The sequence below is a fragment of the Bacidia gigantensis genome (genome assembly GCF_019456465.1).
Source record: "Bacidia gigantensis strain McMullin 20006 chromosome Unknown contig_295, whole genome shotgun sequence".
Lineage (NCBI taxonomy): Eukaryota > Fungi > Ascomycota > Lecanoromycetes > Lecanorales > Ramalinaceae > Bacidia > Bacidia gigantensis.
The window spans coordinates 1,775,432-1,790,378 of record NW_025408608.1 but is presented as its reverse complement, the minus strand read 5'-3'; the positions used below and the strand labels follow the sequence as shown (position 1 = coordinate 1,790,378).

The window sequence follows — 14,947 nt, the reverse complement described above, 5'->3', positions numbered from 1 at the left end:
AAGCCACAAGTCAGCCTGCATACCTAGTAGGACTACGGTGCCTAAATCCAGGGTAGAAGAGGGCCAAGCCCATGGTAAGGCACACTCAAGGCAAAATTTCCGGCTTTCACTCCTCGTCTTCAGTCATCTCGTCGAGCTCGCGCTTTTCGGCCCACCTGATATCTCGAGTCCTCTCTCTCAGCCGGACGATCTCTTGTTCGTTGAGGGGGTGTAGTACATTCCAGTAGTCAGGAAAATCCTCATATTCGATCCCTGCTTGATCTAGCGCTTCGCGGTTGACCTCCTCTCGTTTGACTCGCGTTAAGCGGTGAAGCCAAAGGGATTCCTCGTAGGGGTCGATTGGAACTCGTGGGGGCAAGGGTGGTGGATGAGTAGGGGGCGGCGGTGGTGGAGGTGGTGGTTGTGAAGGCGGTGCAGAAGAAGAATAGAAGGCCTTATCTGGCAAAGAACTCTCACGATCTTCTTGCAATGGTAGATTGGTTTGACCATCACTGTCTAGCACAGACAGGGTCTCTAGAGCAGATAAGATACCCAACGAGATCTGGCGAAGCGCTGACGGGGCAGCGGTACTCTCTTGCTCTCTAGAAGAATCAGCAGGCTCCAAGGCTATCCCGAGACGGTCCTCTGGCGTCGCATGTGGGAACGTGGGAGATTCCGAAGAACCACTTTGCGGTGGCTTTTGCTCAAAAGCATCCGTAGATACTTTGGCGTTTTCCGAAGAAGTGCCTGCATTTATATTGAGCTGACCATGACTTGGGACCTTATCCGAAGATGCGTGAGATTTGAAGCGATTTGTCTCAACGCCATTATACATTAAATGCCCTGTCTCTTCGTTGAGGTTCCACAAGTCAGCTTGACGATGTGAGCTGTGTTCTGAGAAAGCATGCGCCATCATCTTCAGACCGTCTCTGTATCGACGATCGCAGCCAGGCACCTGACACATCAAAAAAGGATCTGACGTTTCAGGCACAACCTCAGTGGCACGACCATTAGCTCCGTCGGCCGCTTGAGCTATTCTCATCAAAGTCTCGCCGTAATGTCCTTTCCTCGCCTCCTGCCGGTAAAAGTTGCGAAGCTAATCGATGATATCAGTACAATCACAGGTTCATAATATAACCATTCTATCAAGGCAAGACTCACGAGGTTTTCGTCTTTCCTGGGAAGGAGTTTGGCAATAGTCTTCCAATCCGTACCATGCTCTCGAATAAGAAGAATAAACGCATGATGCTCTTCGTCCATCCAAAGAGGGGAGAGCTTCGGCGTAGGCAGGCGTTTTGGGGGTCGGTCAAATACTTCTTCATCATATTGATTCGGAAGTGAAGATTTTTGACTTGTTCTTGTCTTAATCATGCGTCCATCCTCACTTGAAGAGTCTCCCTCCTCTTTCTCTTCTACAATTCCTGTGGATTGCTCACTCTCATCGCTTGTTTCAGAGCCGTCCCGTAGTACAAACAGGGCGATTTCTTGCAAATGTTTGGCCACATGCCTAAACCAATCTAGCCCATCCCACTGGGATTCTTGGCATAAAGGACATGCCATTCCCCTTTGATGATGCGGATTCTGAGACGACCTGTGTTCCGATTGCATATGATGTTGCCATTGGTGTTTTCTATTGTACGTGATGCCAGGGGTCGAACAAGCGAGGGCAGTACAGACGTAAGGTCTTAAGTCGTCGAAGATGTGTTTTATCCAGGAATGCATCGTCGCGGTTGTCACGACGCAATAGCAGTAAGGGCACTCGAAAGGCCCATCTAATGCCTGTTTTGGGCGCCTAGGCATGATACTGTGGCTTTCACTGAGCATAGTGGTCGCGAATGAAGTCTCAGACATTGCAGACATCGATTTTATCTCGTCCTCATCATCATCTATATGAGCGCTTCTATGGACGGTCGTTGGGATGGTTGATGAGAGAGCATCTGGCCAATGTTTATGATCATCCTCCAAATTGCGGCTCAACTTGGCATGATGACGGGAGCGATAATGCAGATAGCCTCGTCGCCGACATGAAGCCGAGGCCAGGCGCTCAAGCAGACCGTCATCTGCACGTGGATATTTGTTCCTGAAATTATCTAGATCAAAGGAATAGAAAGCCTTCATCTCTGATGCGTAATTGCCTCTTCTGAAGTCACTTTGTGCTGGTTTCCGAATCAGCATTGTCATCCGATATAGGCAATGTATAGAATCAAGGGCGAAACCTAACATGCGCCGCAACTGGGGCTCATCGTCGTCGGCAAACGTCACTTGTTCTACGCGCTCTTCCGGTTCTGGGGACAAAATAGTCTCGCGAGCAGTGTTCAGGGTCGATAATAATGACTGGAGGATTTTAATGACCTGCTCTCTGACCTCCGAGTCGTCACGTAAGCGGTATTCGAGTGATGATTTGCCAGTCTGGTGTGCCCCAATATTCCCAGCCCATACTCTGAATCTGCCATAATAATCTTCCAGCAATGAAATATCCACCTCTTCGATGAATGAACCATCTGAGGTCTGACTGAGGGAGATGATATCCTTAAAAGCCCGAACGCATTTATCAACAGAATCCGATATGGAGACGTCTGCAAGTGAGGTCAGGTAATTCATAATCAGTCAGTAGCACGACGGCTGCCAATGATGGCCATAAGAGCCGTCTTTCTTGAAGGTTGACTGTCGGCGATATGCCCTGCTGCTGATTTCTGGTGGCTGGAAGCAGTAATGGAAAGAAGCTTGCTTGAGCGAGATGACTCTGCTGGTCTTCCGAGCGAAATCTTGTGGGCACAATGGCTTTGCGCACCGAATCCCTCTAGGCACGATAGCTTTGTTCACCGAAGTCGACTGACGATATGAGCGTGACGCCATGCGAATACGACCTGCATGATTAGTTTCCGAGAAGCCCAATCACCAGCTTGAAAGACGCGCCGAAGACTTCGGCCCCCCATCACTTGAAACTAATGAGGATACTGGCGTTGCTTCTAAAAGGATCAGCATTGCAGAGTTCTGTAAGATGAAGCTGCGTTTATCACTCCATCAACCATAGTAAGGAAGGCCCAGAATCGCGCCTGCTAGGAATAGGGTATAGTAAATATTCGACAACTTATCTTACAATCACACGTCAATATAGGCGCGGCTTGTAAGCTCTAAGTGTGCAAAGCCTTGTGAAGTGAATTTGCGCTCAATCGCCAGTCAACATTAACAGCGCGATCCCAGAACAGTGCTTGAAGTATGGTTACGGGTGTTGAAACGGCGGGCCTAGTACTTGCTGCATTCCCATTGCTCGTCAAGGGCATCAGCGATTATCTAGAGGGTATCCAGAAGGTCAAACAATTGCGAAATTTTCGCCAGATCTTGGAAAGCTACTGTAACACTCTGGAGGCCGAAGAGATGCTGTTCCGCCGAACAATTGAGCTGACGTTGGACCAAGCGGATGTTCTTGAGCCACATCGCTTGACTGAAATGATGGCTGATTCGAAGCACACCTTATGGAGGGATACAGAGCGTGAACGGGCCCTCAGAGAGTTCCTTGGTCCTTCATATGACGTCTTCATGCAAACCCTGAAAGCCTTGAATGTTTACATTAGCGCGCTGAGGGAAAAACTCAAGCTTGACTCGTTCAATTTGGAAAGCGTAAGCTTATAGTCCGTGAAGTTTCGCAACACACTGACAAAGCGCAGGGCGCTCAGGAAAAGTTCTGGGTCATCAAAGCCAACTTACACAACCTTGTGTTGACTCTATCAAAAAAGTCTTTGGACTTGAGTCTAAATGAAATCAAGCAAGCCAACGTGAGGCTACTTAGATTCACTCAAGGATCAATCCTCCTCGTAAAGTCGGAAACGTATACAACACGTCGTAAGTCAAGGCCAAACTTTGCGTCAATTAGAGTACATGCTTTACAGATTTGCAAAGCGTTGCAGGTTTCTGCTCAACTTTGTGTAAAGACATGTAAGCATGCCGTGAGTTTGCAGCTGCAAAGCAGGCTGGGAGCCGGCAGTGAGCACAGCAGTACAGCTTGGCCCACTTTCACAGTCATCTTTCGCACGTCTCGCCTTCACAACGAAAGGTATATTGAAGAGCAACGGGAGGTTGAGATTGCTTCGCATGACAGGCAAGAATTGCCCTCTAAAGAAGTCAGCCGTCCGAGCACTGTGCATTTCGCTACGCCTGACTCGAACACCGTCCGCTGTCCGGTCCCAGAGCCGCTGACTAGTTGCTGGGTCGACAAATTGATCCAGCCGAAGGATGCCTGTAATGCAATATTCGGCCCTCGCCTGGACGGAATATGGCAAACTGCCGGGTTTCTCGAGACCAAGTATAACCCCGCGATACGCTATTATCTCACTGTCCTCCCAGATCGAAGAAAGGCCCAACCTATCTATCTGACTGCACTGCTTGAGGGAAGCCCAAAGCTTTCAGCCGGCCAAGCCCTACCCTGGCGCGAGAAATTAGTCATCGCCACAACATTAGCGTCCAGTGCTCTGCAGCTGATCGATACACCCTGGTTGAATGCGGGATTGCTCAGCAAGAACGTTGTAGTCTATTATCAGATGAGACTAGGTGCCAACGGAATGCTCCTACGTGACATCCAGACTTATGTCACTCGAGATTTAGACTCTTCTGCCGGCGAGACTTCTGAGCCGTCGGAGTTCAATGAGCTTCCAATCCAATGCCCGACGCTTTTTGCACTTGGGATGACACTGGTGGAGCTGTTGTTCAATGAACCGTTGATCTCATTGGCTCAGGGTAGTTATGATGGAAAGTCCGAAGCATACATTAGAGCAAGAGTTGCCCTAGATAAGATTGACGAAGTGTACACGTATGCTGAATACAAGTATGCCAGTGTCGTGGAATACTGTCTCACATACCCTCAGCAACGACAGCCACGATTCGGAGGAAGAGACAGCGACTTTGAACACCACGTTTTCGAAACGATCGTCCAACCGCTTTATGAGGACCTAGAACATTGGAATGGTACAGGAGAGCAAAATCAGCGCCTAAGAACAAGTCATAGATCAAATGCTTCATCTATGTAGCGTAGAATGTATCAAGAGTCAGCGATGATAGAGTTTCTCCTGTAGAGCTTTAATGTACGGGCGGTGATGATTGGTTGAAATAATCTCAGGCCTTGTGGCGTTCCTTGATGACGACGCTAGTCAGTGTCTTGGCATTGCCCGGCGCACAGCCACACACTCACCTCGCAGATAATTCAGGCCTCAATCGCAGTTGAACCACAATTTCGGCATCCCTCTAGGAGCACAAGGGGAATCATCAGGAGCGACTGTCAGCCTACCAGGGAGCTCTCGAGAAGTCTGAGGCGAAAATCACTGGTTGTGGCCGGAAGTGCACCATGGTAAGACGCTCAGCTGTCTTCTCCGACCAAGATGCATCCACTGACCTCTAGATTTCCAGGGCGTGACCAGGCGGGCCGGTCGCAAGAAAGATGCCAGCCAACAAGGTGGTGGCGGTCAAGGAGCATCTCAGTCGCAGCCCATGAGAGCCGTATTTGAGAGCACTAGAAAGAAGGAAGTCGGGCTCACAGATCTCACACTGGTTTCGAAGATTACAAATGAGGCCATCAATGACAATCTCAAACTTCGCTTCGACAATGCTGAGATATATGTGAGTACGAAGAAGGCGGAACAAGCGCTGTGCAGGGCTGCAGGCTGAGTTGGATTGACAGACATACATTGGCCACGTGCTAGTTTCAGTCAATCCTTTCCGCGACCGTAAGAAGCTCTACCTTACTTTTCGTAGAGCGTACTAATGCTCCATAGTCGGAATTTACACCGATGAGAAGAAACAAAGCTATGAGGGGAGGAACAGGCTTGAGGCACCACCTCATGTTTTTGCAATCGCAGAGTCAGCATATCGCAACATGCAAGGCTATCATCAAAACCAATGTGTCATAATCTCGGGGGAATCAGGTGCTGGAAAGACTGAAGCCGCGAAACGATTCATGGAATATATCGCACGAAGGTCGGCTACACCAGATTCTGCTGAAGCGTCCGAGGGCATCAAGGACAAAGTCCTTGCTACGAATCCTTTGCTGGAATCTTTCGGCAATGCCAAGACTCTCAGGAATAATAATTCGTCAAGATTTGGGAAGTACCTGGAGCTTCAATTCAAAGAGATTATTGTACGCAAACAGACAGATGCTGAAAGAAAGGCAAAACCTGGGGCTTTCGTCCCAGTGGGAGCTAGCATCAATAATTATTTGCTTGAAAAATCACGTGTGGTTGGGCAAACATTGAATGAGAGGAACTTCCACATCTTCTATCAATTCACCAAAGCTATCGCTGCTGGTCACCTGACTGCCAAATATTACGGAGGTGCGTTATAAGGTCAAATGATAGGAACACTTGCTTATCTCGATAGACACATTCAAAATAGGTGGACCTGAAGACTACGACTACCTCCGAAAAGCCAATTGCATGGACGTTGCAGGCGTCGATGACGTAGCCGAGTTTGATGATACTTTGAGAGCGATGGAGACCATCAAAATCGCGGATTTCGAACAGGAGAACATCTTTCGCATGATTGCCACAATTCTCTCGATAGGCAATGTCACTTTCCAAGAGGATGATAGTGGCAATGCTGCCATTCCAGATGCGAACAAGAGTAAACGGGTCGCTGATCTTTTGAATGTGGAGCAAAAACAGCTCGAGGATGCTCTAACATTCCGGCTCGTTGAGACCAGTCGGGGTGGGCGTAGAGGCTCTGCTTTCAAAGTGCCATTCAACGTAACCCAGGCAATCTCTGTCCGAGACGCATTAGCTAAGGCTATATACTTTAATCTTTTTGATTGGATAGTGGCCAAGCTGAACATTCTATTGAAAGCCGAAGAATCGTTCCAGAACACCATTGGTATTCTGGATATTTATGGCTTTGAAATTTTCGAGCGGAATAGCTTCGAGCAATTGTGTATCAATTACGTCAACGAAAAGCTTCAACAAATCTTTATACAGCTTACTTTAAAAGCTGAGCAAGAGGAGTATGCCCGAGAACAGATCCAGTGGACTCCAATCAAGTATTTCGATAACAAGATTGTCTGTGACTTGATTGAGGAAAAACGTCCGCCGGGCGTATTCGCAGCATTGAATGATGCGTGTGCCACTGCACACGCCGACCCTGGCGCCGCAGATCAGACTTTTGCCCAGAGGTCGGCAGCATTGTCATCCAATCCGCATTTTCAACCAAGACAAGGTCAGTTTGTTATCAAGCATTATGCTGGTGATGTCAATTACAGAATCGATGGCATGACCGATAAGAATAAGGATCAGCTATTGAAGGACGTTGTGAAATTGTTAGCAACCAGCAAGAATCAATTCGTTACAGTCCTATTTCCGAATCAAGTCGATCAGGATGATAAGCGTCGCCCACCAACTGCAGGTGACAAGATCAAAAGTTCGGCAAACGATCTCGTTGCCACCTTGATGAAGTCCAGCCCCTCGTACATTCGAACCATTAAACCAAACGAGAATAAATCACCGTCTGAATACAATGCCATCAACGTCTTGCATCAAATCAAGTACTTGGGCCTCCAAGAGAATGTACGCATAAGACGAGCAGGGTTTGCGTACAGGCAAACCTTCGAAAGATTTTTTGCTCGCTTTTTCCCACTTTCAAGAGCTATTTCCAATGGCGTAGATCAGAGATTGGAGTGGACTAAGGAGTACGGCGATTCTGCATGGCTTCACGGAACGAAAGTGATATTATTGGAAACTCGCATCTCTAAGACGCAGTATCAACTCGGCACTACGAAAGTGTTCATAAAGGATCCAGAGACAATTTTCGCTTTGGAAGATCTAAGAGATCGTCATTACGTGAATCTAGTACGACGCCTTCAGAGGGTATGGCGCAATTATCGCGCTTATCGTATAGAGGCGGCGAACAGAATCAAAAGATGTTGGCGACGATCACGTGGAGCTGATGAATACTCCAAGCTGCGGGACTATGGGCACCAATTACTACAGAATCGTAAAGAGCGCCGTCGATTCAGCCTTATCGGCTTGAGAAGATATCTCGGGGACTACATAGGTATCAACAATAAGGGAGGCTACGGGGAGCACGTCCGAAAATCAGCCAGTTTGAGTGGTATTATATTCTTATTTACCTTGATGAGCGGGTAGGCTGACCGAAAAATAGGTAACGAGAGTGCAACCTTCTCTTGTCGGTGCGAACTCCTCGTGACCAAATTTGGTCGGTCCAGCAAACCTGAGCCGCGCATGTTAGTCCTGGTAAGTCGTTGTGCAAATGTAAGCAAGGTGCTGCTGACGATTTCCTCAGACGAGCAAGGCAGTCTATATTATTGTAGTTGCGCTCATAAATAAACAACCAACCATTCAAGCTGAACGGACTATCCCTATCGGTGCGATCAAATACATCAGCACATCAACCTTGAAAGATGACTGGTTCTCGATTGGCGTCAGCTCAGCACAAGAAGCAGATCCATTGATCAATTGTATCTTCAAAGCCGAATTCTTCACACAACTCTCTCGAAGCATTCCTGGCAGTGGGTTCAATTTAAAAATTGGCGACTCGTAAGTCAGACTGAGTGTTGAAGTCGCAGACTGACCGGCTTCAGTATTGAATACAACAAAAAGCCAGGAAAGCCCTCGTTCGTTAAAACTATCAAAGATCCCAGCGTTGCTCGGGACGACTTCTACAAAAGCGGAACCATTCATACTGGACCTGGCGAACCAGCTAATTCCAGGTCGAAGCCTACTCCAAAGCCAAAGCCGAAAGCAGCCAGACCTATCACTCAAGGGAAGCTAATCCGACCTGGCGGGCCTGGAGGCCGGCCGTCCACGTACAAGAGAGAGCCAAAAGCCTCTCGGCCTGTTCCCTCAGCTCCCGCTAGACAGCAGCCATCTACAAACCCCGTTCCTGCAGCATCTAGACAAATACCACAGCCACCTACAGCCCAACGCAGAGTAGTCCCGCAGCCGATCCCAGTCGCTAATAACTTCTCTCATATTCGCAATGATTCTCCACCTCCCGCACCTTCACTACCGCCTCCTCGTGTGGTACCGCTTGTCGAACAAAAGGAAAAGTTCAAAGTGCTCTATCCCTTTGACGGACAGCCTACCGGCGGACTTACGATACAAAAAGACATGATCGTAGAGCTTCTCAGGAAGGAAACAAACGGTTCGTAACCACCTCAAAGACTTGCAATCCTTAGCTAACAGCTATATTGCAGGCTGGTGGGAAGTCAAATTAGAAGGTCAAGAAAAGCAGGGATGGGTCCCAGCATCATATATCGAACCCTACGAAGAAGCACCAGTCGCACCCCCCGCGCCGCCCCCACCTCCCGTCCGCGTAGTCCCGCCTCCTCCCAAACAACAAACGAACGGTCTGAACGGCAACGCGCAAGCGGCCAAGCCAACACCGCCACCTCCTCCGAAACGACCGGCTGTCAATAAGAGGAAACCACCAGCGCCGCCGACGCCGCGAGATAGTGCCGTCAGCATGGGAACGAGCAATAGCGGGAGCGGAAGGGCGACACCTGACACGGCAGATGGGGGTGGGGGGAAGCAGCCTGGCATGGCAGCTGATATCGCGAAGCTGTTGGCGCAGAGGAGCGCGTCGATGCAAGGGAAGAGGAATGATGATGATTGGTGAGCGGGGATGTAATGATTGATGTGATGGGCATAGAGATAGATTGTTTTTATTTGTTTGTGGGGAACAACGTATACAATGTGAACATACGCGTATGGAAGTATAGATTTTGATACTTCCACTGGTCTCCGGCCGCTTTACGCACTCTGTTCCAATCAGTCATCGTATTTCTCACTGCTCAAGACTCATGTTAAGGCGTGGTATAAGTATCGGGCGCTAGAAATTGGTCGGAATCGTGTAAGTCGCCATCAATATGGCCGTAATACCTCTGAGATCCTTTAATCTGCAGAGGAAGTATCTCTTCGTCTATACGAGCGCGTGTTGTTCGGTCATGACTTTTAGAGCGAAGGATATGCTCGCGGAAGACTGTTGTTCTGGCAAATCGTGTAGTTAGAGGCAACAGCTGCAGGTGCAGAAGTGAAGATCATGGGCGGTAGTGCGTTTTGATAATTCGTATTTTGCTTTTTCTATGCGTTTTGCTCGATATTCGGACAGCTCTTGTAGAGTGATCTCCCGGGACCACGTAGTTGATAAATTGACTGATGTGGACTCTTCGACATCCATCAGATCGCCTCCGTTGGCGAATCCGTACGGCTGTTGCTCCAATGCATCGATCAAAGTGATGATGCTACCAATTGGATGAAATCCAGAGGTCAATAGCCGGGACGCAAGCTTGAGAAACAGTGAGGGGTTTAATAGGCTGTAATCGACCGTAGTTGGTGATTTAAGTTGTCCCAGAATGATTGAAGAGCAAAAATGGGATCCCGCGGATCAGAGTACTTTGTCTTTGCGGACTTAATTATCAGTACAAGTTCATTCAAAGGGTCTGCTGTCTCAAGGTGGTAGGTGGATGGCTGAATGAAGGGAAAGATCGGAGATCTAGACAATTCATCTCTAAACGATGTGATGCAAGTCGAAATGACATGCTGCAAGTCAATTCAGTCCACGATTATCTCCATAGACAGCCTTGTGAATGTCTGTGGCTAGCAAGGCCTCTTTTATGATCCAAGTCCTGGTGAAATATCCAAGAGAACAACCCATTTTTTACCCAATAAAAAAGCTCAGGAAGCTCGACTCGACGCTGCTGTAATACTGATAGATCTATTAGCTTACTCGACCTTGGGTTCCTACCTGCGGAGAGTCGACTTAATCGTTCCTCTTCCACTTCTTCCGAGACTGACACGACAAAGTCCATGACTTTTGTACAATGATACAAACCAAGAAAAAAGCCCAGAACGTAGTCTCGCGATCTCTTGCTTCGATTGAGAGCAAGGAAGCTCGTGGAAAGGCTCTCGGAATCAGTACGATTCCCCACCTCACACGCAGACTTAGCGTCTCTCAATGATCTTGACTTTTTGGCAGACTTTTCCTCTTGCAATTGGACTATGATTTCTAGTCGTGGTTGGAAGTTCAATGCCAGTAATCCGACGTCGTTAGAAAGTATTGGTTACGTTGACATCATTGACTTCAAGGTCCAAGGCGGAGTATGGGCCTGGTGGGATTCTCGTACAGTCATTCTTCGTCACTGTTCACTTGGGCTTAGCTACTAGTTCCATCAACCGAAATTAGTACATATAAGTACGTACAGATCGCGAAGCAATAGTAATTGGCAAAGTCTGTGGCAGAAGCGTCAGCCGATTTAGGGAGCGCGGCGTTACAAAGTTCGATGAGTCTTCCAGGACGTCGCTCGAGTCCAGTATTTGCGTACAGCGACGTAGCCGCAGCGAACAAGATATTAGCCATTGTGATCGGGAATGACCTGCCCTCTGCATTTTCGGTAAAAGCATGGGCACTAATGTCAGGACACAGGTTTGCCCTAGGCAGTGTTCCTTCAGATGGACGGAGAAAAACCTTTGTCCCAACAAAAATAGTTGGCCGTGGATTACGATTGAAAACTGTAGGGTTATGTTGGACAGCTTGGTAGAGATTTGGAACGATATCATGGTACTGTTCTCCATCCTCAGGTGTGTTGATGCAAGCTATTAGAAACTGCCGTCCCATGTAAAGTGGGAACGATGCTGCCTGAGCGAACGTGTTGACGACTACATGGTCGGTTGTATGAGACTTGAACATCGCAGCGTATGCGCGTCCCTCCATGCCTACGCCGACGGCACGCAGAGATTTGTGCGCTATGTATCGAGCGTCAGCGACTGCGGTGCTGATCACAGCGTTTTGGGCGAATCCTTGGAACATCGTAGGACACCTGACTTCTACGGGTGCATTGCTTGGTATTGTTTCGTTGTCTGTAGATGTCAGCGTTTATGCATAAGATGGGAGACTGATGAAGCTTACCAGTGGGCAATGCATTCGCTACAGACAAAAGCAAATAGCTCACTAGAATTAAAGTAAACATTTCGGATGGGACGACAAGCATTTCAGATCACCCTCCCATGTTTTGAAAGCATAAGACACAATGAAAATAAGCCCAGTCAGAAGTATGGTTAAGTCTTGATGCAAAGCTTCACTTGAGAAGAAGAAACCTCATAAAGCTTGTGAGCTCTCTACGTTCTCACACATACCTACTGCCGGTAGATATCCTTGTCTGAGTCCCTTTCTCTTCTCGACATTTGTGTTCAAATCGCGGTTCGCTCGCTTTATTCAACGCATATGAAATAATGCTAAATGATGCAGAGCCGGCTAGGGCGGGTGCATGTGCTTCGCGGCTTGCGCTCAACTGCAGTGGATATTCTTGCGCGAGAATCAAAGTAGGAGCTTTGTCCAGCTTCAAGCTGCAAGCGCGAGTCATTATCAAACATCGATGTCTGGAATGTCAGAAAATAGACCGCTGAATGACGGATTCCTCTTCTTGCTTGACCAAAGTCTCAATACAAAGGGTCACGGGCCTAGAGACCTGCGTAGAGGTGTCCAGGGACTGGGTCTGAGACGTTGTGGCTTGTGAAAGAGCAATGTCCCACTCTTTGGTTCTGGGCGCCTTCAATCATACCCCACTTCACAGGCAACACCGCCGCATCCGCGTCATCTCCGGGTCGATGACAGAATGCGCTAATAGCAGCACTACAGCTACCAGCAAGAGGGATTTCTGTATTGTACTTTCGAAAGCCGTTTGCGACTAGTGTGATGAGCATGATTCCGCCGACGATGATACAGAATATTATGGCGATGGGAGAGAAGGCGGTAGCAGAGACTGAATAAACTTCATCAACGTTTCCTACAGGATCATACGTAGTAAGTCGCGTATAGTATATTGCCTGAGAGACAAGCCAGTGAAGGAGTATAGAGGATATGAGAAGGGGGTGGCGTATTTGTAGGGCAGTTGTAACCAATAGGTTGAACGCTGATCGCCTGATGGAGCCGTAACGCGGAGGGTCTTGCGATTGTGGGCGAACTTGGTCCATTCCGAGCTGAGTAGCATGCTCGTCATAAGACCATTGTATCTGATTAAGGTCCGTCAGTCATACAGCTCGATACGTAAAGACTTTGATGGACTTACAAGAGATAGAGACAGGAGAGTACGACATGCGGCAAATTGGCGAGCAGCACACCAGATGCATAATTCATAGCACGGCCCCCAGGTCTGATGGTAGAGCCTTGTCCTGTATTTGGAGTTCCCCAGCCATTCCTCCAGAGAGCGGCCAAGCGTGCTGAGCTCTGTGTTTCGCCGCCAAATGCAACGCCGAGTAGAGCGCCGACGACGATTAGTATTGTACTGATTAGTATGATACACGTCAACCATCGCACCCTACTTGCTGCCAAATACCAGCGCTTTCGCCCCAAGGACAAAGCGGAGGGATGCGCCGGTTGTCTCCAGAGTCCTTTTCTAACCGCATTGTAGTCCAGGTAGCAGTAGGCTTGAGTGGTCATGTCCGGCTCATCGAGAAACGATGAGATGGCGTCTCCCACAGTAATCAATGGCGGGGCCTTCTGGTGGATGAATAGAAGCAACATGCAAAAGCATTTGATTGCATTCATGATGGTGATGAGAATGAGCAGGCCAAGAGCTGAGATGTTAGCATATGTCTACAGGTTCGCAAGAAGGTGGGCTCACAGCAATCCAGAGTACACTTCTCTGGTACCTGCTGGATAAGACAATATTGTGTCGCAGTGCCATCTTTCAAAGGCACCCACGAATCAGGGTGAGCTAGCAGCTCGTTATATGTATCGCCCCAATCGTTTTCCTTTGCGCCAGAATTGAAGCTGTTACCATGCCCATCCCAAAAGAGCACATTAGTACCATTTTGTAAAGGGGCTATCACGATGAATATAGGCCCTTGCGTCTCGGATTGTCCGTTGTACATGGATTTGTAGTTAGCCTTAATACAGTCCAGATTCCCGGAGCGCTCAAAAGTCTTCACATCTTTTTGTAAGGCGCGAATCCAGTTTAGTTCTTCATCCGCGCTAGATTCTCCGAAGAGCGTTGGTCTTGTTGGTGCTCCATCGACGAAATCTTGAGTCACAACAGCAGTGAACGATTCGTGTTCACTTTGAGAACTCGATATTGCCGAGTTGTACCTGCGAGTCGTCAGTATCTTCGCTTTATAGACTTGAAGATGTTGCCAGACTGACACCAAATGAATTGGGAGAGAGCTCAGTAAAAGCATTATCCAAATACATACACGCTTCCATCCAATGTGGTGAAAGTTTCGGAAGGTAGGAACTCCGATGTCCAACCATAGCTTTTGTGAGTGCGCTCTGTCGACCTAAATGTTACACGGATCAGCTCGAATGTGGACGCATGTGTTGCTTTCCAAGCAATGGATCCTCACGTCTTTACGAGTAGGGGGACGCAAATCTGCATGGCATAATTTGAAGCACTCAAAAGTATGGATGAGAAGGCGTTGAGCGCAAGATGAATCCACAGACTCAAAGTGTTAGTCCGCGAGCAAGAACCCTCGTAAAGCGTTCCCAGGCCGCTGATCACACCTAATTTCGTGACGACCCATACTGTGACGGACAGGTTGATGAGAAAGACGGCCGCGCAAGCTGAAGCACATCCAAGCACTCCTACGCGCCATCCAGTGAATCTGCTCCGGCCGCGCCGTTCAGACGACGACGCTTCCCTCCCAGGGTCGAGCAATGACTCAACGGGGTTGACTGATTTGATTTTGGTCACAAAATTCTGATCCTTTGACCATGGTAGTTTTCCGTCGAACGTCATGGTTAATACAGGTTTCCACTACATTCAACACAAGCACGCAAAGTTCTTGCGACGAGGTCGCAGTTCGCAGTGTCGTCTAGCAATGATTGCAAGCTTGGGAATGGTAAAGGCCATAGCCCTCATTGTTATTGCCCTCCTTCTGCACCGCCGACTTGAAACGAACGAAGGATCAATCCCTCGTCCATTTAATCTGCCGGCGCAACATCACTGCCACCTTCACTGCCCGCCTTTCGAAGCGAGTCG

The 14,947-nt window shown here is 48.4% G+C and overlaps 5 protein-coding genes across 5 annotated transcripts; 2 read left to right on the top strand and 3 right to left on the bottom strand.

The window, feature by feature from the left end:
• Positions 1-106: 106 nt before the first annotated feature.
• On the bottom strand, positions 107-2,580 carry KY384_008588 (uncharacterized protein; the record flags this gene model as incomplete). The annotated part of the gene is made up of 2 exons (XM_044817076.1): positions 107-1,075; positions 1,141-2,580. The coding sequence occupies 2 exons, from the start codon at positions 2,578-2,580 to the stop codon at positions 107-109; spliced, it is 2,409 nt and encodes an 802-aa protein (XP_044666441.1).
• Positions 2,581-3,198: 618 nt separating this feature from the next.
• KY384_008587 (uncharacterized protein) lies at positions 3,199-5,003 on the top strand (the record flags this gene model as incomplete). The annotated part of the gene is made up of 3 exons (XM_044817075.1): positions 3,199-3,600; positions 3,648-3,822; positions 4,000-5,003. 3 exons carry the CDS (start codon positions 3,199-3,201, stop codon positions 5,001-5,003), a joined length of 1,581 nt encoding a protein of 526 aa, XP_044666440.1.
• A 314-nt stretch (positions 5,004-5,317) lies between these two features.
• Positions 5,318-9,591, top strand: KY384_008586 (uncharacterized protein; the record flags this gene model as incomplete). Its single annotated transcript, XM_044817074.1, has 8 exons — positions 5,318-5,320; positions 5,380-5,593; positions 5,745-6,299; positions 6,346-8,064; positions 8,116-8,207; positions 8,257-8,510; positions 8,555-9,117; positions 9,170-9,591. 8 exons carry the CDS (start codon positions 5,318-5,320, stop codon positions 9,589-9,591), a joined length of 3,822 nt encoding a protein of 1,273 aa, XP_044666439.1.
• Positions 9,592-11,127: 1,536 nt separating this feature from the next.
• On the bottom strand, positions 11,128-12,334 carry KY384_008585 (uncharacterized protein; the record flags this gene model as incomplete). Its single annotated transcript, XM_044817073.1, has 3 exons — positions 11,128-11,831; positions 11,881-11,898; positions 12,112-12,334. 3 exons carry the CDS (start codon positions 12,332-12,334, stop codon positions 11,128-11,130), a joined length of 945 nt encoding a protein of 314 aa, XP_044666438.1.
• A 97-nt stretch (positions 12,335-12,431) lies between these two features.
• Positions 12,432-14,704, bottom strand: KY384_008584 (uncharacterized protein; the record flags this gene model as incomplete). Its single annotated transcript, XM_044817072.1, has 4 exons — positions 12,432-12,983; positions 13,372-13,547; positions 13,595-14,058; positions 14,601-14,704. 4 exons carry the CDS (start codon positions 14,702-14,704, stop codon positions 12,432-12,434), a joined length of 1,296 nt encoding a protein of 431 aa, XP_044666437.1.
• Between the last annotated feature and the right edge of the window lie 243 nt (positions 14,705-14,947).